This window comes from Rhinoderma darwinii, chromosome 1 (genome assembly GCF_050947455.1).
Source record: "Rhinoderma darwinii isolate aRhiDar2 chromosome 1, aRhiDar2.hap1, whole genome shotgun sequence".
NCBI lineage: Eukaryota > Metazoa > Chordata > Amphibia > Anura > Rhinodermatidae > Rhinoderma > Rhinoderma darwinii.
In genome coordinates, this window is record NC_134687.1 from 129590486 (window position 1) to 129616902 (window position 26417).

A 26417-nucleotide genomic window follows, 5' to 3' on the forward strand; every position below is an offset into this window, starting at 1 on the left:
TATATTATGGTATTGTGACACTGCTTACTTTTCAAAGACGATGGTAAACCTGGCAAAAATAGGAATTATGTATGCTGCTACGGTAAAACAGAAAAATGTTGTCCACCATGAAATTGTAAAAATTTGAGTTCCCCAAAAACTTTCATGCTATCAATGTAGAGTGTACTTGAAGATGTCCACAGCAGAGAGGAAGTGACAATACTTGTCATGTGACCCTTGTAGCCAGACACCCAACAAATAAAGCTTATTTTGTGACTGGCCAATAAGCATCACATGACAAAATACTAGCCCTCTCTCTATACCATGGACTCCAAGCATAATTTACATTGACAGCTTGACACATTTTTTTTAGTGCGCAGATCTTTACAGCTTTTTCCTACATGTCTTAGGGTTCCTTAAATCGCATTTAAATCATATTTTGTTTCCCTAATCTCAGTTAGCTGGGTTCACCCCACCCCAGTGCTATTACTAAAAACTGCCAAATAGCTGAAAATTCATTGACCTAGAACTAAACGTAATTGACAGAGTTAAACACGTTCTACAAAAAATTAATTGCGTGTCCATATTTAAATCCTATTTTAACATGCTCATGTCAATGGAGGGATGAAAGTCGTTCTTCCTGTGAGCACTTTGTGCTCACATTTAGTACACCTACAGTGGATATAAAAAGTCTACACACCCCTGTTAAAATGCCTGTTTTTTGTCATAAGATCAGTACAAGATAAATAATTTCAGAACCTTTTCCACCTTTAATGTGACTCAATCTGTACAATTCCATTGAAAAACAAACTGAAATCATTTAGAGGGGAAAAATAAAATAACAAAACTACAATAATGTGGTTGCATAAGTGTGAACACCCTCTTATAATTGGGGATGGGGTTGTGTTCAGAATTGGCCAATCACATTTAAACTCATGTTAAATAGTAGTCAGTACACAGCTACCATTATTTAAAGTGATTCTGAGTAACCCCATATAAAGTTCAGCTGTTCTATTAGGATTTTCCTGACATTTTCTTTGTTGCATGTGACAGCAAAAGCCATGGTCCGTAAAAAGCTTACAACACATCAAAGGTATCTGATTGTTGAAAGACATCAGTCAGGAGAAGGTTACCAAAGAATTTCCAAAGGCATTAGATGTACCATGGAACACAGTGAAGACCGTCATCATGAAGTGGATTACATTTGGCACAACAGTGACATTACCAAGAACTGGACATCCCTCAAAACTTGATGAAAAGACAAGACGAAAGTTAGTCGGGGAGGCTACCAAGAGGCCTACAGCAACATTAAAGGTGCTGCAGGACTTTCTGGCAGGTACTGGTTGTGTAGTGCATGTGACAACAATCTCCCGTATTCTTCATTTGTCAGGGCTGGGGGTAGAGTGGCAAGACGGAAGCCTTTTCTAAAAAAGAAAAACATCCAAGCCCGGCTATGTTTTGCATCAAGTGTTCCAAAAGCATGGGGAAAATGTGTTATAGTCTGATGAGACCAAGGTTGAACTTTTTGGCCATAATACCAAAAGGTATGTTTGGCGCAAAGCCAACACAGCACATCACTAAAAGAACACAATACCCACAGTGAAGCATGGTGGAGGCAGCATTATGCTTTGCGGCTGTTTTGCTGGAACTGCGGTTTTAGTCAAGGTGGAGGGAATTATGAACAGTTCCAAATATCGATCAATATTGGCACAAAACCTGCAGGCCTCTGCTAAAAAGCTGAAGATGAAGAGGAATTTCACCTTTCAGCACGACAACAACACAAAACACACCTCCAAATCAACACAAGAATGGCTTCACCAGAAGATGATCAAAGTTTTGGAATGGCCCAGCCAGAGCCCAGACTTGAATCCCATTTAAAATCTGTGGGGTGACCTGAAGAGGGCTGTACACAGGAGATGCCCTCGCAATCTGAAAGATTTGGAGCGCTTTTGCCATCTTGACTTGGCAACAATTGCCAAGTCAAGATGTGCCATGCTGATAGACTTCTACCCAAAAATACTGAATGCTGTCATAAAGTCAAAGGATAATTCAACAAAGTATGAGTTTAATTTTTTGTTCTCTATTTTTATTGCTCCACCCTAAGGCTGGGTTTACACAGAGTTTTTTGCAGGCAGAAAATCTGCCGCAGATTTTGCTCTGCCTGCATGCCGATTTTCGCCCGCAGCCGTTGAGCACCGCAGGCAAAAAACACCGCGAAATACGCTTTCTCTGCCTCCCATTGATGTCAATGGGAGGTCAGAGGCGTAAACGCCCGAAGATAGGGCATGTCCCTTCTCTTTCCTGGAAAAAAACGCCTCCGCCTCCCATTGAAATCAATGGGAGGCATTTCCGACCTGTTTTCCGATGCGGTTTCCGTGTAAAAAAAAAAACTGTGTCAAAAAACTGTGTGAACTGGCCCTAAAACATTTCAGTTTGTTTTTCAATACAATTGTACAGATTATAGGTGACATTAAAGGTAGAGAAGTTCTGAAATGATTCATCTTGGACTGATTTTGTAACATGACAAAAACCTGGCATTAACAGGGGGTGTGTAAACTTTCTATATCCACTGTATGTTATGCACGAATTCAGTCCCCAAGAAAAAAAAAAGAAAAAAATAGGAGTGATTTTAACCTTCCCTTTTTGTTCTGAAAAGTACAGGACAGAGTAAAAAATACTGGTTGGTCATGGTGGTAATATGCCACATGTACAATATTCGAGTAATATGAATGTGGGCTGACTTTGAGAGAGAAGGCTATTAACATGCCTTGACATTATTATACATTGTCTCTTTACTTTGTCTAGTTAAAACACTAAATACAGCAAAAGAACACAATAAAATTTAAAATTAGACAATGCTTACTTAGCCAGGTGTTTAAGGAGAAGATGTAACATTTCTTGATTTTTTTCTGGAAGTTTGTGAACTAAAAAATGAACAGCATTCACCCGAGACTCTGGACTTCCACTTTCTGCAGGAGAAAACCATAGGAACATATTTAGTCACAGTTCAAGATACAACGTACTGGAAATATCCTCTATATCCTTCAGGTATACATCCTATGTACCTATTCATCTGTGCAGATCACCTGAGATGAATGGTTAATGTACTACCACAATATGCATTGATAGTTTTTTACCGCTCAGACGGTTGTGGATGTAAAGTCTGAAGTCTCCTTGTGGTTCCACACAGAAATGCAACTGCTTTCTGTGTATATCCTCGTACTTCATGTTCTAAATCTCCAGCAAGGGAGAAAAAGGAGATCATGCACTACCTTTGGGAAACTACAAATTCCACATATGGATATGCCCCAGAAAAAGCCGGAAGGGCGAAACCCATGGTCCGGTTGCATTATTTGGCGTGTTACAAGTTATCTTATGCCTTTATCTAGATCTGTTTTTGTAAGTATGGAATCAACTCGTGGAATTTGTAGTTTTCCATCACGGATGTAGCCATCTTTATCTGGACTCTGATAACTTGCTGCAGCGTGATATCACACAACAAAAGCCATTGAAAAGTCATTGAATAAGTCAAAATAAAGGATCTTGCCACCATATTTAATGCGTTAAAAGTCAAGATAAAGATGGCTACATCTGTAAGTCCATGAGGAGATCTGTAATTTATTATTTTAACGGGGTCGTCCCACTACACAATTTTCCCCTAAGATCTCCCAAAGGGGTAGAAAAGGGCACAAGAAGTGTTTACAGTTTAATAGAGGTCTCTTTTTTGCAACTTTCTTGGTTCATTCTCCCACTCCCGTGCAGCGTCAAACAGGAAAGATTGTGGAGGGATCCAGAGGGGGCATACAAGATGGCACTAGAGAGGCGGTTTACAACAAGCCCTATAATGCCTTGCATGTGCCTCCCCTTCAGCTACCTCATTGCTGCTTGCGTAGACGTCCCCCCCCCCTCCACTGTGATCAAAAATAATGCGCACAATGGGCCCTGCATGTACTGAACCCTGAATGCAGTTCTTTACATACAAATGATATGTCTGCTCATTACTTTCCCACCCAAAGCCCTGGACTGTTTAGAACACTAGATTTATATTTTCCTCTCCCCTTCTTGTTATGTTATCTATACTGTACATGCGAAGCTTTCTCACTAAGACGCAGCGAGCAAGCCGACCAGAAGTGACAGGCAAAGAACAGTTAGATATATAGCTAGATCTGGCTGCATAGTCGGTGTACTGTATCTGCGCATGCGTGTACTCCAGTGACCGCATCAATGGAAGGACGTGCACAGAGATGTTCAGAAGGTACAGCAGGGGCGCCAATCAATGCTAGTAAGTGCAAAATCTCGAGATATATTAAAATAATTAAAAAGTTTAATTGTGAAAATTTGTTCTTTATAAGAAATAATTTAATGGCACCTTCGTTTATGTGACAGACCCTTTAACCCCTTAGTGACCAACAGTACGCCTTTTTACGTTCCTCACTAATGGGCTTTAGGCTAATGCGACGCCTTTTAACGTGATCGCATTAGCCTAAAGTAGCGCCGAAATTAAAGATCGGGGCTCCGTTCTCTCAGCTACCGGAGGTAGCTGAGAGTTCGGGGCAACGACCAGAGACCATAACGAGTGGTCTCTGGTCACGTGATCGCCGTGAATCGCTATTTCACGGCGTTCACGCTAAACCGGCGGATAATCGCCATTTCTCTCTCCTCTCATGGAATAACTCCTTAGAGAGGAGAGAGAACGGGTAAATAGTGCGCCCCCCCCCCGTCCGATTCCCCTTCATGTCCGATCCCCCCCCCCCGGTCCGATCCCCCCCCCCCACGGTCCGATTCCCCCCCCCCCAAAATGGCGCCCGAGTGCGCTTTGCATAACTTCATAACTTACCTGTGTCGTCATCTGGCACAGCAACAATCAGGGACCGTTGTGACTCGTCCCTGATCAGGTGATCTCTGTGATAAAACCTATCACAGAGATCACTGACAGTTATTTTCAAAACACAGCCAGGACATGGGCTGTGTTTCTCTCTCCTCCCATTGTAGTTTTTCTGAGAGGAGAGAGAAATCAGTCTAAGTCCTGTGCTGTGAAGAAAGAAAAAAAGTGATAAAAAATCATCGTTCTTATACATACATATATATATATATAATATATCAAATCTATATTAGCGTCAGCGCTAGATTAGCGTCAGCGCTAGTTTAGCGTTAGTGCTAGTTTAGCGTTAGTTCTAGTTTAGCGTTAGTGCTAGTTTACCGTTACTTTAGGGTTAGGGCTAGTTTAGCGTTCGTGTTTAGGGCCGTTTAGAATTAATTTTACGTCTGTTATATAAAAAAAAAAAATATATAAAAAAAATATATATATAAAAAAAAAAAAAAATTTGTGTCGTTTTTAGGATTTTAGGTTTACTTTAGGGTTAGGACTTATAGGGCATATATATATATATATATACATACACATCTATAAATATGTCTCAGCGTATGTACAGCGCGGAGTAAGCCTACGCCTTGCTATGTTCCGACACTTCTGAAAGCGAAACAGACACCGCTTCAGAATTTGTTCCAGACAGTGACAGTGACGAGTGTTGCAGTCCCTCCCGTGATGTGGGATCCTGCACTATCATTTTCCCCCCAAGTACCCCAATTTGAAGCGACCCCAGGAATTAGTGTCGACGTCCAAAATTTTACCCCCTATAATTTTTTTAATTTATTTATATGTGATACGGTCCTAGACTTGATAGTCCAGCAGACTAATCTGTATGCTAGGCAGTTTGTTCTACAAAAGCCTGCATCTATGTACTCCAGAATGTGGAGCCCCACAAGTGTCCCAGAAATAAAAAAAATTTTAGGCATTACCCTCAATATGGGTTTGGTTAAAAAACCCTCTGTCCGGTCCTACTGGACTTGTAGTGCTGTCCACGCTACCCCTGTATTTGCAGCAGTGATGTCCAGAAACCGCTATGAGGCCCTAATGCGATTCATGCATTTTACTGATAATTCCCAAGTCCCCCCAAGAAGTGACCCAGCTTATGATCGGCTTAATAAATTAAGGCCATTAATCACCCTTCTAAATGATTTATTTTTAAAGTTGTACACCCCTGACAAAAATTTGTCAGTAGATGAATCGCTCATGAGCTTCAAAGGGCGTCTTTCCTTTCGTCAATTCATCCCTTCCAAACGAGCCAGATATGGGGTGAAATTGTACAAAGTTTGCGAGAGCACAACGGGTTACACCTGCGGTTTCAAAATCTATGAAGGCAGGGACTGCCAAATTTATACCCCAGGCTGCCCAGAAACTATTGGCACCTCTGGCAAAATTGTGTGGAACCTAATGGAGCCATTTCTGCACAAGGGGTACCACGTCTATACAGACAATTTTTATACCAGCGTTGCCCTTTATAAAGCCCTCCATGCTGCAAATACAGGGGCCTGTGGGACAGTACGGAAGAACAGAGTGGGACTCCCACAACAGTTGGTGTCCAGGCGTTTGGGAAAGGGAACATCCATGGCCCTTGCAAGTCAGGAATTGCTTGCAGTGAAGTGGGCCGACAAGAAGGATGTCTACATGCTGTCCACCGTACACACGGACACCACTGTGGCAATTACGGAGAGGGGGGCTACCACTGCAAAGCAGAAACCTGTCTGTGTAACAGACTACAACAAATTTATGGGGGGTGTAGACCTTTCCGACCAGGTGCTTCAGCCTTACCTGGTGAAGCGCAAAAATAAGGCCTGGTACAAAAAGGTAGCAATCTACCTCATCCAGGTTGCTACCTATAACAGTTTTGTTATTTTCAAAAAAGCCCAAGGAACGCTCACTTTCCTTCAATTTCAGGAGAAGGTCATTGAGCATCTCCTTTTTGAGTCCACTATACCGGCACAATCCTGCGAATCTGAGGATGTGCGCAGGCTTTCAGAGCGCCACTTTTTACACCCTATTCCCTCCACTGAGACCCAAAAATATCCCCAAAAAAGGTGTCGGGTATGTAGCAGGCATGGCAGGAGGAGGGATACCCGCTTTTATTGCCCCATGTGTCCATCAAAACCAGCCCTTTGTAACTATCCCTGTTTCGAAACCTTTCACACGGTTGCAAATTACTAGAATTTAACACAAAAAAAAATAATGGGTTGGGGGCCTTTTTAGGGAGTCAATTTCTTTATATTTTCTTTTTAGTTCGTGGGCTTTCCAAGTAGGGATTATTTCTTGTGGGAGAGGTTGTAGAGCACATTTTTTTCAGACCGTGAAACTAATTTTACCCCTTATGATTTTTTTTATTTATTTGTGGGTGATCAAGTGCTGGAATTAATTGTCCAGTACAAAATCCCACATCCACAATTTTTTTATTTTGACTGTTCTTATGACTATGTCCTGCCACATACAGCTGTTACATTCCTAATTCTGTACCGTGATACGGGCATGATCTTTTTTTTTTATTTGGAGGATCTCTAATAATTGAGCTGTTCCTTATCAATACACCATGGGCTTTGTTACGGTTCTTCTGGAAATACTGACATCATTTTGGGGATTAGTGATCCTTTACTGTTCCTATAGATGGTTTTGGACACTGTCCTTTTATATATTCTGTAGGTGATTGGTTGTTTTGTGCACATAGCGGTTCCTACCTTGCCGGGCAGGGGTCTGTTATGGTGTACCGCGTCACTTGGCACATTCGTCCCTCATAAGGATTGATGGAGCTAAAGAGACGTTGTACAACCAGTCACTGAAAAAAAAAATCCTTGTCATGACAGCCCTGCAGGTGTTCTTCTATCTAGTGAACAGACTCGAGTTTGCAACATAGTTGGATACATTTTCCTCCATTTGTTTGAAGATATTGCCCGTCACTCCAGTACAGTTTATTTTTTCCTCTCTGACTGATTTTATATTAGGACAGAATTCTGTCCACAATGACATCATAATGGCACCAACTGCTTCTTCAGCAAGACATAGTCATAAGTACAGGCAAATACGTCTATAGCAACATGTATCCGTTATGAATACACGGCTTCACTTCTATTCTGTGCCGCACAAATTTATTAATGTGGCGTATTTCTAACAAAATAACCTTCTACCACGTCTCCTCTATTTCATGTGGAAACGTAATAAAAGCTTGAAGAAAACATTATATACCCATAGTGTCTGAAATGATACCCATTATTTCCTCATTTAAAACATTTTTGGTCCGCATGCCCACTACACCACTAGATGAATACCTTTAGGGGTTTAGTTTTTAAAATGGGGTCATTTCTGCATGGTTTTTTTTTGTTCAGGCAGCTCAATGCCTCTAAATGCATGATATGGGGCCTAGAATTTATTCAATTGTGCCCTGAAAGCCAAAGGGTGCTCCCTCTCTTTTTGGCCCAGCCACAGGTCTAATAAGCAGATTATGGCAACAATGAGAGTATTTTTGAAAACAGGAGAAACAGGGTGATAGATTTTGGGGTGTGTTTCTTCATTTTCATGTTCGCTTTACAAAGAAATCGGTCTTCAAAGTGATACTTTTATATAAAAAGTGTTTTTTTTATTTTATTTCACCAGCTATGCATTAAATTTAGCAAAAAACTGTGGGGTCAAAATACTCACTACACCCCTAGATAAATACCTTAAGGGGTCTAGTTTTCTAAATGGGGTCGTTTATGGGGAGTTTCTATCGTTCTTGTAGTTCAAAACCTCTCCAAATGTACAGTGGGGCCTAAAACAATTTCAAGCAAAATAGGAGTCCTGAAAGCCACCGGGTGCTCCCTTTCTTTCGGGCCCTGCTGTGTGTCCAGGCAACACATTAGGGTCACAATGGGGGCATTTTTGAAAACAGGAGAAACAGGGTGATAGATTTTGGCGTGTGTTTCTTCATTCTTATAGTCGCTTTACACAGAAATCGGTCTTCAAAGTGATACGTTTATTAAAAAAGTGAATTTTTATTTTTTTTCACCTGCTATGCATTAAATTTAGCAAAACACTGTGGGGTCAAAATACTCACTACACCCCTAGATAAATACCTTAAGGGGTCTAGTTTTCTAAATGGGGTCGTTTATGGGGAGTTTCTATCGTTCTGGTAGTTCAAAACCTCTCCAAATATACAGTGGGGCCTAAAACATTTTCAAGCAAAATATGAGTTCTGAAAGCCTCTGGGTGCTCCCTTCCTTTCAAGCCCTGCTGTGTGTCCAGGCAATGCATTAGAGTCACAATGGGGGCATTTTTGAAAACAGGAGAAACAGGGTGATAGATTTTGGGGTGTGTTTCTTCATTCTCATGGTCGCTTTACAAAGAAATCGGTCTTCAAAGTGATACTTTTATGAAAAAAGTTAAATTATATTTTTTTATGCCTGCTTTGCATGAATTCTTACAAAAAAACTGTGGGGTCAAAATACTTACAACACCCCTTAATAAATACCTTAAGGGGTCTAGTTTTCAAAATGGGGTCACTTGTGGGGGTTTCCACCATTCTGACACCTATGAGCCTATGAAAACCTGGCTTGGTGCAGGAAAACAAAATGTACTACAAAATTTATAAAATTATTACTTAACTTGTAAGTCCTCTAAATTGCTCAAAAATTATTTTTTTTTTTCAAAAGTGCTGCCAAAATAGAGTAAAGAGATGGAAATATATATTTAATAAAAAAAATTGTACAGTATGTGTGTACATATGTGACATATTGCAGTTAAAAATAGGGAAAAATGATAATTTTTACAAAATTTCTTCAATTTTTCTATTTTTTAAGTTATTTCCGCAAATCGTATCAGTCTACTTTTACCACTAAAATAAAGTACAACATGTGACGAAAAAACAATGTCAGAATTACTTGGATATTCAAAACTTTCACACAGTTATTCTCTGATAAAGTCACACATACCAGATTTGACAAATTTGGCTTGGTCATTAAGGTCCAAACAAGCTTGGTCACTAAGGGGTTAAAATGTTGCTGCAGGAAAATGGTGTGACAGGCCCACAGCAATCGGCAGAAGGCTAGGGTGGCTTTAATTTGAGAAGGACTTGTCCTGATAGAACAACCGCTTTAAATGGGTTGTCTAGTTTAGAAAACTCATTTTCATATACACTATTAGGGAATTCAGGGGGTCCCCTGATCAATATCCTCATCCCTTGGTCAGAGTGGAGAGTGGCTACAAAGAGCATCTCTCGCTTTGGAAGACCTGTCCGGTCCTTCGGTGCACAGAGAACCCATTGATTAGAATTGGTGCAGCGTAATGTTTAACCCCTTCTTGCCACAGCCATTTTTGTTTTTTTTATGCCCCCCCCCAATCCTAGAGGCATAAGTGTTCTATTTTTCCATTGACATAAGCTTTATGATGACTTGTAGTTCTTAATGGCCCCATTTAATGTACCATATAATCTACTGAATAACTGAACAAAACATTCTTTGTTGGGTGGAATAGGAAAAAAAACCTGAAATTTCACCATTGTTTTTTGTTTTTTACGGAGTTCACAATGCAGTAAAAATAACGGCTTAGATAGCACATTTGCTATTGAAATACTGTAATATACAGCAGACACCCGCTGGTTGTGGTGCAGGCTTAGGCCCCGTGCACACGGCCATGCCCGTAATCACGGCCCATGATTGCGGGCCCGGCCGATGGACTCATTTTCGGGCTGTGCTCCCATACATGTTCCATAATTTTCAGAACATTTCTATGGCATGGGCACCCATCTGTAGCGATATGGAAAGGTGTCCGCGGCCAATAGAACTGATTGCGGACTGTATTACGGTCCGCAGTCAAGAAGAGTTTTTACGGTCGTGTGCATGGGGCCTTAGGCTGGGTTCAAACCTATGTCAGTGCTTGCGTTGTTCTTTAATTGACTTGAATGAGTTCCATCAGTTTGCCATCAGGGTGTCCGTCATTTTACCGGAAGCCACAGAGCAGCATGCTGCGCTATTATTTCTGGTATTTTCTGCTGGATCTGCGACGGAGGCCCCTAATAGAGCCTGCAATGAATATGTGAACGAGGCCTTAGCCTGCTCCATACATCCCTTCCTGGCTATGACGTACGGTTACGTCAAATGTCGGGAAAAAGTTATTGCCCCCTGTGGTGGGGTTGCAGGGAAATTGAACACTTAGGCCCCATGCACATGTCCATAGCATTCATTTCTATGGGCTAAAGGACACCTTTACGTATTTTTACGGATGGGTGATTATCGAACATGTCCTTTTTTTGTCCGTAATTACGGCACAGACTCACCATAGAAGTCTATCGGCGCTTCCGTATTTACGGACGGCTACAGATGTGTACATGTAGCCGTCCGTAATTACGGAAGAATTGCTAGACGACGCCAGGTTTTTTGTGCATCTGTAAATACAGACCGTATTTACAGACAGCGTTGCGTATATGTGGATAATTTACGGATGTCTATAAAGGACTACAGATCCGTATTTACAGATGGATGAAAAATACGGTCGTGTGAATGGGGCCTAACTGCCAGGTTTGGAGGTCTCAACACGGGGACAATGTGATCTGCTTATTGTCATGGGACTCTTAACCCCTTCCCCCTGCTGGCATTCTGGGCCCTAATGTCCAAGCCATTTTTTAGATTTTTCCATTGTCACATTCGAAGAGCTGTAACTTTTTTATTTTTGCGTCGGCATAGTTGTATAAGGTCTTGTTTTTTGCGGGACGACTTGCAGTTTTTATTGGTACCATTTGAGAGTAGATGCGACTTTTTGATCACTTTCTATCACATTTTTTTTAAGTCAGGATTAACAGAAAACAGCAATTTTTCCATTGTTTTTTATTTTATTTTTTACGGCGTTCACAGTGCGGGTTAAATAATGTAACAGCTTTATAGTCGGGGTCGTTACGGACGCGGCGATACCAAATATGTGTAACTTTTTTGCTTTATTGTAGTTTTTTTTAATAGTAAAGCATTTTGTAAGGGGAAAAGCTGGGTTTTTCATTTATTTTTTTTCACTTTTTTTTTAAATTAACTTTATTAAACTTTTTTTACTTTTTTACTAGTCCCACTAGGGGACTTCCCTATCCTCCGATCGCTATTATAATACACTGCAATACTTTTGTATTGCAGTGTATTACTGCCTGTCCGTTTAAAACGGACAGGCATCTGCTAGGTCATGCCTGCGGCATGATCTAGCAGGCATTCGCTGCAGGCAGACCTGGGGGTCTTTATTAGACCCCCGGCTGCCATAGAAGACACAGACACTCGGCGATTTTATCGCCGGGTGTCAGTGAGATGAGAGGGAGCTCCCTCCCTCTCTCCAAAACCATTCAGATGCGGTGCTCGCTATTGTGCACCGCATCTGAAGGGTTAAACGGGTGAGATCGATACTAATATCGATCTCACCCGGCAGAGCAGGGACGCCCCCAGCCCTCAGCTGCTTCTGGCAGCTGACAGCAGGGAGATTTCACGGCTCCCTGCTCTGTTTACTTTATTCTAATGCAGCGACGTAGTTTGGCGGCGCTCTAGAATAAAGCCCACTAATAACCGCCGTAAAAAGACGTATCGGCGGTCATTAAGGGGTTAAAGGGGTTTGCTCGATTTGGACAACCCCTATTTGTTAAGTGATCACGTTCAAACATGTATTTTATACAGATATATTTTATGAATATGCAGAGTAAGCCCAGGTTTTGTTTATTAGGAACACCTTGTTATAAAAAGTTAAATGTTGGAAACAAAAAAGATCAAGATGCCTGCATCTTGTACATGGGCAACTACCTGCATATTGTGGCTAAATACAAACATAAGAATGGTTGTTACAGGTATATATAAAAGTTAACTAGCACTGCACAGCATGTACTTAAAATAAACCTTACGCAGGTGGTTTGTTGAAATCTGCAAAATAAGAGGCTGGAAGATAAATCTAATACGGATTCAGACATAAAACTTATTATTCTATTCACGTCAAATTTCTTCCTAGTTCTGCTGAAATCTATCCAGGTCAATAAGCAACATAATTTGATTATTAAAATGCCTAAGGTACTAGAAAAATGTGTAAAATGTGTTCAAATAATATTTATTGCAGAGAAGAATCTACAAAACGCACAGTAAAGTGTCATTTTTGAGCCACAAATTGATGTTCCACCTTCTATTACAAATAAAGGGACCATACATATATTTGGTGGCAACAGCTGTAAGCGCAAAAGTATGAACTTCTGCAGCATTTCCGTTAAAACTAGCAAACATTCTGCTGCGGAAAAACCGCACCATTTCCTGAGTTTTTCACTGCAGAAAACGGTGCCGATCTTTCAGTTTTTTTCAATGCTGGGAGATGGTGATATCGCCTCTGAAAAACGCAGCATCTCGGTTCACTTTCCGCTGCCGGAATTGACCTGCTGCGGTACGAAAAATACGCACTGCAGGTGAATTTCTAGTCAGAAATTTTACACAGCGTGTGGGTGAGACTTGTTAAATCTCACCCACTTTGCTGCTACTGTATCATGCCGCGTATTTTCCATCTGCAATTCCGGATGGAAAATACGCAGCTATTCCATTACGTGTGGACAAGCCCTTAATGTTGGAAGTCTCACACTCCGCCACCATCAGATACAAACACCAGCTGCCATTTATTTGGCCACAGTAAACAGCTAAACTAGAGGCAGATAAGACAAAACTGGGCTAATTTGTCGGCTAGCACACAAAATGGACATAAATTATGGTGGCATAGCTTCAAACTAATGGCTAGTGTAGAAAAGACCTCTACCCATATGGTTGCTCAGTGGTTAATGCGGTTGCCTTGCAGCACTAAGGTTCTAATTTTAAATCGGACCAAGAATATCTGCCGGGAATTTGTAAGGTTTCCTGCATGCTTCTGTGGGTTTGCTACGGGTACTCAGATTTCTTCCCACGCTCCAAATACTGAAAGGTTTATTGTCTTCCTATGAAATTGACCCTGGTGTGTATTTGACCTATGGATTGTGGAGGCAGCGGCCGATATGAGTGATGACAATCTCTGTGTAGTGCTATCGAATATATCGGCACCATATAAACAACAGAAAATAATAATATTCACCGGCTGGTCAGTTTACTTATGCCTAGGGACAATAATATTTGGGAGCTGCCATGTAAATAAGAGAACACTGAATTAATGCTTTATTATGGTGTCGGGCATTATCAGCGGATACTTACAATAGTGTGCTGCATCATCAGAGTTTTGATAAAATGGCATGGAAATGTAAGATTTGGCCAGCCACATATTTGAATATCACACAAAAGATAAAAAAATCAAATATCAGCAACCTCAGCACTCCAGTAGTATTAATAAGGCCATCAAAAACGACACCAGACTATTAGAAAATTGAAGACATCAATCCTTGTTGACCTTTCTATCAAGAGGAAACTTAAGATGCTACCATGTCAAGCAAATGTAAGAATAGTAATGAAAAACATGATTCATTTGTCACAAGAGAATTCACGTGACAACCCAAGACAGGGAAAAAGACGCAAGTTACTAAAATGGTCACCGAGTTTTCACACAACATGCTCTCTGCTAATAGCTAATGGGTTAATTATCAAATCTATAAATCACTTGTTATACAAATGTTGTCATCTAACCACATAATAATCGCTCTAAAGTGCCAGCCACTAGGGGTCTTGTTTCCTCCTAACTTGCTGTCTACTACCTGTTAGTCCGTCTCTAGCAGCAAAGATGCCGTGACGGACGGCAGGAAGTGGGGTAGGGCCTTTGCTCTTCACAACCCAGCTCCTGAGTCTTCAGACCGCTTGTTCCTCCGCACAAAGCCATTCCATCCCTGCAGTATGCGGAAGTTTGCTGCCTCTCCTCGGTTATGCTTTCTCTCCATAACTTTCTCCCCTCATGAATCCTTGGAAGTATGAGACTGAAAGTACAGAACAGTATAGTGCTGGCGGACTGCAAGCATAGGTACACGTCGCCAGCTTCAGAACATTATAGTGCTGGCGGACTGCAAGCATAGGTACACGTCGCCAGCTTCAGAACATTATAGTGCTGGCGGACTTGAAGCATAGGTACACGTCGCCAGCTTCAGAGAGACCAGCAAGTAGCTGTGCAGCCAGAACGGGGCTCACAGCAAGAAAAGTGAATATCTGTCTGTGCTAAAACACCGTCCTACAGACACAGTGCCGGAACCCAAACAAGCCCATGACTATCTCTTTGTTGAAAACTCAGGTACGCTTTAATATTGTTAATCTGATACATCTCCTTCAGATACGTTTCAAGATGTGGGATATTAGCTTTTCACTTCATGGCGTCACAATTCATTTGAATTCTGATCAGGGTTTTTTTTATATTTGCATGTCCGACATTGCCTGGGGCCTATCTCCTGTAAATTTGATGGAACAATGCAAAATCATTTTCCCTCATTGGCTGTGGGACATCTGTTTCTTGATAAAGGCAAAGCCACAAACGATCATACTTTATGAAAGAAATATTTGATTAGGATGCACCTGTTTATCGGAGCGCAGAGACTTGGCGAGTTATATAAAGGTGTAGCCAAGGACTATGTGTAAATCGTTTCGCTGGATCAAATCAATTGAGATGGGTTAAACGTTTATATTCAGAAACGTTCTTTACTTCTTCATCCGCTCTGTTCTCTTGTACGTCACAAAGTAAGAAATTAGAGATTACCTTGCATGCTTATTTGTATAATTAAATGCAAAGGCTTTAAAAAGGGGTTGTATACATTTTTTGGGGGTGTTAGTATTTAGGCACCAAGTGCTATCATTTCTTGGTCTGGCCATGCAGTCAACCCTGAACTTCACCATAAACATGCATGTCTGAATTAGCCAAGCATGAATGTTTATATCAATAGTGAGAAGGAGATAAGCGACTGCCAACCCCCTCTGGTACAAAGAATTGGATTTCATCGTGTTTTGGGACAGTCAGCCTGCCCCAATACACATTATGTTGGAGGATTCTGATACCATTTATCTACAGCGTACAGGAAACTTAAAGAGGAACTATCGCTTACTGGGAAACCTCATGAAGAAACAGGAGACCAAAATATAAAAGGTCTCTCAAATATATATTTAGAAAAACTATATAAAAGCTCTGGCAGGCCAAGTCTCCGCAGATTCTGACTGTTGTGTAAGGGTATGTTCACACAGAGTTTTTTGCAAGCAGAAAATTCTGCCTCAAAATTCTGTTTGGAATTTTGAGGCAGATTTTGATCTGCCTGCACGCCGTTTGCCGCGTTTTTCACCCGTGGCCATTGAGCGCCGTGGGCAAAACCGCTGAGAAATACGCTTTCTCTGCCTCCCATTGATGTCAATGGGAGGTCAGAGACGTAAACGCCCGAAGATAGGGCATGTCCCTTTTTCCCGCGAGACGGTTTTTCCACTCGTGGGAGAAAAACACCTCCGCCTCCCATTGATATCAATGGGAGGCATTTTCGGCACGTTTTCCGAAAGCCGTTTCCGCGTCAAAAACAGTGTCCAAAAACTCTGTGTGAACTGACCCTAAGGCCCAGATCACACTGATTTTTTTTACCCTGACTTTGACCGGGTCGGAATCAGCGCCAAAAATTTTTGTTTCTTCCCGTGGCGGCTTTTAGCTGCTTGTGGTAAAATAAGGAGGCATGCCCTTCCTTGCCACGGTTCCTCCTCTAACCTCCCATTGAAATCAATGGGAGGCAGAGAAATTGTTTTCTTCGCTGGGTGTTTTGCCCACGGCGCGGTGTTTTGGCCATGGGCGAAAAACGCTGCAAAATTTTCTGCCTAAAAAAAAAAAAGTGTGTGTGAACAGGGCCTTAGATTTCCTGCTTCGGAGCTGGGAGAGTCCACTGTGAGACTTTAGGTGTGGCGCATGTGTACAGGGGAGATCTCAGTTCTTATCTTCGTTCATGCTGGATGCTATATAAGACATCAATGTAAGATTAATTCCTGTGCATTATGGAACAGGAGAAGGAGCAGGCTGCTGGATGATCTCACTAGAGACAGCACAGATACAAGGAAGGTAAATTCTAGCACAGCTTCTATCCCACTTTGTCCTCAGTGTGATGCGGCTGCTGCTGGTTCTGTGTGTATGTAGTGGGAGAATCAGAATAACAAGTTGAACCAGATGAAGAGAGATGATCTTATCAGTAATGTGGTTCTTCTTTCTAACTTTTTCAACTCCAGGGCATTATGTCTGTTAACCGATGCCCAGAACTGCATAATCCAGATTAGGCCACACTAAGGACCTGTTCACATGGGGTTTTTTTGCAGGCAGAACAATCTGCCTCAAAATTCCATCTGGACTTTGACCTGCCTGGACTGCATTATACTGGCATTTTTCATATGTCATTACTTTAAATGCTTTTTGCAACTACAATATAAAGGCTAGAGCTCAGCTTGGTATCAGAATCTTAACCCCTTCAGGACAGCCTGTTTTGGCCTTGTAGACACAGCCAATTTTTTAAAATCTGGCGTGTTATTTTATCCGGTAATAACTTTGGAAAGCTTTTACCTATCCAAGCGATTGTGAGAATGTTTTCTCGTGACATATTGTACTTTATGCTAGTGATAAAATGTGGTCGATGAATTCAATATTTATTTGTGAAAACCACCAAACTTTTGAGAATTTGCAAAAATTTGCATCTTTCTATATTTAAATGTATCTGCTTGTAAAACAGATAGGAATACCACACAAAATAGTCACTAGTTCACATTTCCCATATGTCTACTTTATGTTTGCATCATTTTTGAAAGTCCTTTTATTTTTCTAGAAAGTTACAAGGCTTAGAACTTTAGCAGTCTTACGGTCATTGTGAGACTGACAGTCACGCTAACAGGAAGCTTCAGCTAGTCCTTATAGGCTTCTGTAAATAGCAGACCCGGGGACCATTGTCTAACTTCCGGTTGCCATGCCAACCATCGGCATCCCCCATGATCGCGTCGTGGGGTCTGTCGATCTGCTACAAACAATTGTGATCACCGCATTTAAGGTGTTAATTGCCCAAATCAGAGGCGATGGACCGCTGGCCGGCAACAGCTATTGACACAGACAGTGTGCACCGGGAACGAACGACTCAGTAAATGTACGTCCTGGTGCACGAAGTAACCTGCCATCAGTACGTACAATTGTATCCTCGTGCGCCTAGGTGTTAAAGGGGTTGGCCACTTTATCTGGACTTATTTATAATGTGTGGCAGGCAGGAAAATATTACACTTACTAATATACCTTAATTAGCAGTTCTGCTGTTTTTTTCATCCTATTGTAAACCCCACCCCCTGGTGAAGAGTAACATTTATCCTCTCTGCTTTGCTGCTCTAACCACCTACTCGCGCGTGACATGAAGGACGACGTAATCTTGACCATGCCTCAATGTGGCTTGACTTCCTGGTATCCCCCCTCCTCCTTACATCTCTCTCCCCCCCCCCCCGGTATCCCCCCTCCTCCTTACATCTCTCTCCCCCCCCCCCGGTATCCCCCCTCCTCCTTACATCTCTCTCCCCCCCCCCCGGTATCCCCCCTCCTCCTTACATCTCTCTCCCCCCCCCCCGGTATCCCCCCTCCTCCTTACATCTCTCTCCCCCCCCCCGGTATCCCCCCTCCTCCTTACATCTCTCTCCCCCCCCCCCCGGTATCCCCCCTCCTCCTTACATCTCTCTTCCGCCCCCGGTATCCCCCCTTCTCCTTACATCTCTCTTCCCCCCCCGGTATCCCCCCTTCTCCTTACATCTCTCCCCCCCCCCCCCGGTATCCCCATTCCTCCTTACATCTCTCTCCCCCCCCCCCCCGGTATCCCCATTCCTCCTTACATCTCTCCCCCCCCCCCGGTATCCCCATTCCTCCTTACATCTCTCCCCCCCCCCCGGTATCCCCATTCCTCCTTACATCTCTCCCCCCCCGGTATCCCCATTCCTCCTTACATCTCTCCCCCCCCCCGGTATCCCCATTCCTCCTTACATCTCTCCCCCCCCCCCGGTATCCCCATTCCTCCTTACATCTCTCCCCCCCCCCTGGTATCCCCCCTCAATTAAAAGTTTTACTTCCTGTCTTGTCTCTGTAAGGGAGGATTGGGAAGGAGGAGAAGCTGCAAGTGACAGTAGGAAGAAAGATCACAGCCTGTTACAGTGATCTCTTCCCTTGTATAGCCTTTCAGTGGTCACATAGGGATATAGGAACTTATGTACTCACCCTTCTTACCAAACAAAATATGTGCTCTGTAATTGTTACATTTAAGAGGGGGGATGGGGGGGGCTCACTTTTTTTTTTCTACCACAGAAGAAGATGAGCAGTTGAACAACTAATCACCCCCTGCGTCTAATCAGACCATTTGTTGACTCGGATATGGGACTTGGATATTTACCGACATCTGGATCGCCGCCTTTTGGTGTCTTTAGTTCTTGTGTTTATGTATATGTCTACATGCACATATCTTCACATAAGTGGCATTTATAAACGGTGCAACTCTTGAACTTTTATTTTTAGAAGATCTTGTACATCTTAGGATTTGCTTGGATCAGACATTAACAATAAACATGACTTTTTATGCTTTTTTTTTTTACACAATGATAAGCTTTAATGCAAAATTGCATGAAGGCAGCCATGATTGTACAGTATTGGGTGTCATTTTTACAATGGTCTGGAGCGTATAATAACATGATTTTTTACATTTTATAATTCAGGTTTTACTTGTGCGGCTGCGAAACGGTTGATCCCATCTGCTTAGTAGTAACGCTCCCAGCACTGAACATTTTGGTGCCCTGCTTATAACCAGTGACCAGAGTATGAATCATTGATCACAACTCTCTTTATATGGTTCTTGAACCACTTTTCACAAAAATTGCAAATTTTGCTTTCTAAACCTATAGACCTCAACACTTTCAGGACCGAGTTCATTTTGGCCTTCAGGACCAGTCTAATTTTTTTTAAATTCTGACGTGTCACCTTATATGGAAATAACTCTGGAATGCTTTTACCTATCCAAGCGATTCAGTTCTAAAGTGGCTTTGAGGGGCCCATATATTAGAAACCCCCATAAAACACCCCATTTTGAAAACTGCACCCCTCAAAGTATTTAAAACCGCATTGAGAAAGTATTTTAACCCTTTAGGTGTTTCACAGGAATTTAAGCAATGTAGGAGTGAAATTGACACATTTCGTTGTTTTTTTTGCCAAAATTTATTTGGAATACATTTTTTTCTGTAACACAAAAGGTTTTACCAGAGAAATGCAACTCCATATTTATTGCCCAGATTCTGCAGTTTTTAGAAATATCCCACATGTGGCCCTAGTGTGCTAATGGACTGAAACACAGGCCTCCAAAGGTGACCCCATTTTGGAATCTACACCCCTCAGGTCATTTATCTAGGGGTATAGCTAGCATTTTGACACAAATGAAAAGCTACTTTTTTTTTGGAAAAACATAGAATTTTTTAATTATTGCCAGGAATAAAGGAGAAAAAGCACCCCAACATTTGTAAAGCAATTTCTCCTGATTACGGCAATACCCCATATGTGGTAATAAACTGCTGTTTGGGCACACGGCAGGGCTCAGAAGGGACGGAGCACCATTTGGATTTTGCAGTGCAGTTTTTGTGGAATTGGTTTCTGGGGGGCATGTCGCATTTGCAGAGCCCCTGAAGTGCCAGTACAGTAGAAATTCCCCAGGTGTGATCCCATTTTGGTGATTATACCCCTCAAATAATTAAATTAGAGGTGTAGTGAGCATTTTGATCCCTCAGGTGTTTTGTATATTTTATATATGTAGATTTAGCTCATAATTTTTAATTTCCACAAGGAATACAGGAGAAAAGACTGAGTAAGGAAATACCCCATATGTGGTTGTAAACTGCTACTTGGACACACGGCAAGGGTCTAAAGGGAAAAACGCATTTTAGTTTATGTAGTGGAGATTTTACAAAACTGTTTTTTGATGCCATTTTTTGTTGCATTGCGCTGAGGTACCAGTAAAGTGAAAACCCCCGAGAAGTGACCGCATTTGGGAAACTACACCCCTTTAGGGGATTTATCATGAATGGTGTAGTGAGCATTTTGACCCCAAAAGGTTTTGCAGAAATTATTACACAATAGATCAGGGGTCTCAAACTCGGCCGGGTAAGTGGGCCGCATATAGAAAAAATGGGAAGTTGACGGGCCTCATTACTTTCACATTTGATACAATCCGAAATTATTGTTAATCAATTAGTTATTTGAACTACTATAACACCATATTACTAGAATAATACCGCTAGGTTTAAAATTTGAGATATTTCTCCACGTGCTTATTTCAACAATCCAGCTTTCCAGTTTAAGTGTCGCTAAATGCAGTCCGGCGGCTCAGTTAGCACACATGTCAAGATTGGGAAGCCCCTTTTGTAGATGGTGCCGCAGTGCCCTCTGTGGATGGTGCCGCAGTGCCCTCTGTGGATGGTGCCGCAGTGCCCTCTGTGGATGGTGCCGCAGTGCCCTCTGTGGATGGTGCCGCAGTGCCCTCTGTAGATAAGGCCACAGTGCCCTCTGTAGATAAGGCCACAGTGCCCTCTGTAGATAAGGCCACAGTGCCCTCTGTAGATAAGGCCACAGTGCCCTCTGTAGATAAGGCCACAGTGCCCTCTGTAGATAAGGCCACAGTGCCCTCTGTAGATAAGGCCACAGTGCCCTCTGTAGATAAGGCCACAGTGCCCTCTGTAGATAAGGCCACAGTGCCCTCTGTAGATAAGGCCACAGTGCCCTCTGTAGATAAGGCCACAGTGCCCTCTGTAGATAAGGCCACACACCCACTTGTAGAGGCTGCCACAGTGCCCTCTGTAGAGGCTGCCACAGTGCCCTCTGTAGAGGCTGCCACAGTGCCCTCTGTAGAGGCTGCCACAGTGCCCTCTGTAGAGGCTGCCACAGTGCCCTCTGTAGAGGCTGCCACAGTGCCCTCTGTAGAGGCTGCCACAGTGCCCTCTGTAGAGGCTGCCACAGTGCCCTCTGTAGAGGCTGCCACAGTGCCCTCTGTAGAGGCTGCCACAGTGCCCTCTGTAGAGGCTGCCACAGTGCCCTCTGTAGAGGCTGCCACAGTGCCCTCTGTAGAGGCTGCCACAGTGCCCTCTGTAGAGGATGCCACAGTGCCCTCTGTAGAGGCTGCCACAGTGCCCTCTGTAGAGGCTGCCACAGTGCCCTCTGTAGAGGCTGCCACAGTGATGTCAGGGGCTTGCCCAGAGCTGGAGTCCCGGAGCAGAGCCGCTTCTGGCGCTCTGCCTGGGATTCTAGCTCTGCTCCTGACATCACTGTCCATATATGGACAGAGATGTCAGGGTCAACCCCAGAGCTTGAGTCCCAGGCAGAGCGCTAGTAGGCTCTTCCTGGGACTCCAGCTGTGCTCCTGACATCACTGGGACTCCTGCTCTGGGGAAGCCCCTAACATCATTGTCGATGTATGGACAGCGATGTCAGAGGCTTCCCCAGAGTCCCAGAGCAGAGCCTATACTAGCGCTCTGCCCGGGACTCCGCTCTGGGGAAGACCCTGACACACTGTCCACATATGGGCAGCGATATCAGGGAATTCCACAGAGTCCCGGAGCAGAGCATGTACTATCGCTCTGCCCGGGACTCCGGATCTGGGGAAGACCCAGACATCGCTGTTCATATGTGGACAGCGATGTCAGGGAATTCCACAGAGTCCCGGAGCAGAGCCGACACCAGTGCTCTGCTCGGGACTCCGGCTCTGGGGAAGCCCCAGACATCGCTGTTCATATGTGGACAGCGATGTCAGGGAATTCCACAGAGTCCAGGAGCAGAGGGACACAAGCGCTCTGCTCCGCTCTGGGCAAGACCCTGACACACTGTCCATATATGGGCAGCGATGTCAGGGAATTCCACAGTGTCCCGGAGCAGAGCCGACACCAGCGCTCTGTGCGGGACTCCGGCTCTGGGGAAGCCCCAGACATCGCTGTTCATATGTGGACAGCGATGTCAGGGAATTCCACAGAGTCCAGGAGCAGAGCCGACACCAGCGCTCTGCTCCGCTCTGGGCAAGACCCTGACACACTGTCCATATATGGGCAGCGATGTGAGGGAATTCCACAGAGTCCCGGAGCAGAGCCTGTACTATCGCTCTGCCCGGGACTCCGGATCTGGGGAAGCCCCAGACATCGCTGTTCATATGTGGACAGCGATGTCAGGGAATTCCACAGAGTCCCGGAGCAGAGCCGACACCAGTGCTCTGCTCGGGACTCCGGCTCTGGGGAAGCCCCAGACATCGCTGTTCATATGTGGACAGCGATGTCAGGGAATTCCACAGAGTCCAGGAGCAGATGGACACAAGCGCTCTGCTCCGCTCTGGGCAAGACCCTGACACACTGTCCATATATGGGCAGCGATGTCAGGGAATTCCACAGAGTCCCGGAGCAGAGCCGACACCAGCGCTCTGTGCGGGACTCCGGCTCTGGGGAAGCCCCAGACATCGCTGTTCATATGTGGACAGCGATGTCAGGGAATTCCACAGAGTCCAGGAGCAGAGCCGACACCAGCGCTCTGCTCCGCTCTGGGCAAGACCCTGACACACTGTCCATATATGGGCAGCGATGTGAGGGAATTCCACAGAGTCCCGGAGCAGAGCCTGTACTAGCGCTCTGCCCGGGACTCCGGCTCTGGGGAAGCCCCAGACATCGCTGTTCATATGTGGACAGCGATGTCAGGGAATTCGAGTCTCGGAGCAGAGCCGATACTAGCGGCTATGTGTCCTGCGGGCCACAGATGACAGCCCCAGGGGCCGCATGCGGCCCGCGGGCCGCGTGCTTGAGACCCCTGAGATGTTGCAGATGGAAAATTGCAATTTTTCCACAGATATGCTATTTCAGTGCCAAATATGTTGTGCCCAGCTTGTGCCACTTTAGACACACACCCCATAAATTGTTAAGTGGGTTCTCCAGAGTACAGTAATTCCCCATATGTGGTCATAAACGGCTGCCAGGCCCAGGAGCGCCATTTGGGGAGCACATTTTGCTTGGTAGTAGTTTTTTTTAGTGTTTTACTGGTGTTTCAGTTCATAATGTGGGGGAATATGTAATCTGGGCGGAGTACATCATAAGAATACTGCATAAGAATAAAGTAAACAGAGCAGGGAGCCAGAGGCAGCTGAGGGCTGGGGGCGTCCCTGCTCTGCCGGGTGAGATCGATATTTTATTATCAATCTCACCCGTTTATCCTTTCAGATGCGGTGTGCAATAGCGTGCACCGCATCTGAGTGGTTTTTGGAGAGAGGGAGGGAGCTGCCTCTCATCCCACTGACACCCCGTGATAAGATCGCCGAGTGTCTGTGTCTCCAACGCCAGCCGGGGGCCTAATAAAGGCCCCAGGTCTGCCTGTAGCGAATGCCTGCTAGATCATGCCGCAGGCATGACCTAGCAGATGCCTGTCCGTGTTAAACGGACAGGCAATAATACACTGCAATACAAAAGTATTGCAGTGCATTATAATAGCGATCGAATGATCGCATATTAAAGTCCCCTAGTGGGACTAGTAAAAAAGTTTAAAAAAAAAGTTTCATAAAGTTAATGAAAAAAAATGTGAAAAAAAATGAAAAACCCACTTTTTCCCCTTACAAACTGCTTTAGTATTAAAAAAACAAAATAAAGTAAAAAAAGTTACACATATTTGGTATTGCCGCGTCCGTAACGACCCCGACTATAAAGCTATTACATTACTTAACCCGCACGATGAACGCCGTAAAAAATGAAATAAAAAACGACAGAAAAATTGCTGTTTTCTGTGAATCCTGACTTTAAAAAAATGTGATTAAAAAGTCGCATCTACTCCAAAATGGTACCAATAAAAACTACACGTCTTCCCGCAAGAAAAAAAACACTCATACAACGGCATCGGCGAAAAAATAAAAACGTTATGGCTCTTCAAATGTGGAGACACAAGAACAAATAATTTTGAAAAAAAGCGTTTTTACTGTGTAAAAGTAGTAAAACATACAAAATCTATACAAATTTGGTATCGTTGCAATCGTAACAACCCGCTGAATAAAGTTATTGTGTTATTTATACCACACTGTAAACGGCGTAGATTTAGGACTTAAAAAAAGAGTGGCGAAATTTCAGATTTCTTTCTATCCCCCCCCAAAAAAAGTTAATAAAAGTTAATCAATAAATAATATGTACCTCAAAATGTTGCTACTAAAAAATACAACTTGTCCCGCAAAAAACAAAACCTTATACAGCTATGTCGACGCAAAAATAAAAAAGTTATAGCTCTTGGAATGAGACGATGGAAAAATGTAAAAAATAGCCTGGTCATTAAGGGGTTAAGGTGAAGAACTCCTTCACATATAAATTAGTCTGGGCTGTCGTTTTGCATTATTGCATTCCGAGAGTCATAACTTTCTATTTTTCCGTTGACGAGCTGTGTGAGTGCTTGATTTTCATGGGACGAGCTGTATATTTTACAAGTACCATTTTGGGGTACATGCGATTTGTTTTGATCAGTTTTTATTCCATTTTTTGGGAGGTGAGGAGACCAAAAAACTAATTCTCTCACTACTTTTTATACGTTTATACTCCTGTATAAGATACCCTCAAATATTTTTCCAACTGGTCTATAGTTACCCGGGGAATACCTAGAGCGCTTTTTGAAAAGGGGCATCACATTTGGTTTGCGCCAGTCAGAAAACCTCTAAATATCATTGAAAGGGGTACAGAAACATGAGCTGAATTATTTAAGAACTCTTTGTTCACCTCCACTTTCTTTAACTTCGCTTGGGCCAGATCTACATTCAGCCACTAAAGTGTATCAATGTGTAACAGCATTTACCTCGCTTACAAAAGCAACGCTCTCCTTTTGCATATACAAAGCTAAAATAATCCATTTAGTAGCTCAGCCTTCTCTTGATTCCCAGTGACCAACTATGCGTTACCAGTATTTAGGTGCTTTGACCTTGAATTTTTTTTACATTTATATACATATAAAAAAAAAAAAGTGTGAATTTTCTATCCCTTTCTTTGGCAACCTGTCTTACGGATTCCCCTTTATAGGAGTAAAAGGGACCACTTCTGCAGTACCGCATCTTAGGGTGCAGCATTAGAGCTATTTTTCAGGTAAGGAGCAGTGGAATTTGCATTGAAATTGAACTCGCCTGGATCATTCAGCTGAAGTTTGATCAATGAGGTGTATTTTTATATTTTGTGAAGCATTTATGTGGACTATGTAGCTTCTCACCTTCACCGGCTTTGTTGTGGGCCTGCACGTTCCTTGAATTTGCACCTGACCACAACTGCATCTGCCATTTTTCATATCAGCTTTATCACCTTTTTACAAATTTTATGAAGCGCTTTGCAAAATTTCAAAGGCTAAGGCGGACTCCTTAGGTTTGTATTTTTTAAATGCCCTTTTTGTCATTTATTTGAAATTTTAAACATTAGATGTAAGCCATGTGGGTTTAATTCTAGTTGTTCATACAAATGAATAAATTTTTCAGTATAATTACCCAGGGAACAGCTAAAGCACTCCCATTTTGTGTATATTTATTTGGATATATTCCAAAATTGTCAGTTTAAGAGGTATACGTTTAAATGTATATTATACAATGTCACTGCCTGTCTAAAAGTTTAAACTAATTTTATTGACAAAACTTTATTTA

At 43.1% G+C, this 26417-nt stretch overlaps 1 protein-coding gene across 4 annotated transcripts in view; it reads right to left on the reverse strand.

Annotated features, from left to right (window-relative positions):
* The window catches only part of ARHGAP10 (Rho GTPase activating protein 10), a 394713-nt gene that overhangs the window by 177464 nt on the left and 190832 nt on the right, over positions 1-26417 (reverse strand). For all 4 annotated transcript variants that reach the window (XM_075860371.1, XM_075860369.1, XM_075860372.1 and 1 more), the window contains one exon: positions 2843-2948. In XM_075860371.1, coding sequence (XP_075716486.1) covers positions 2843-2948 — 106 coding nt within the window. The remainder of the gene's footprint in view (positions 1-2842; positions 2949-26417) is intronic.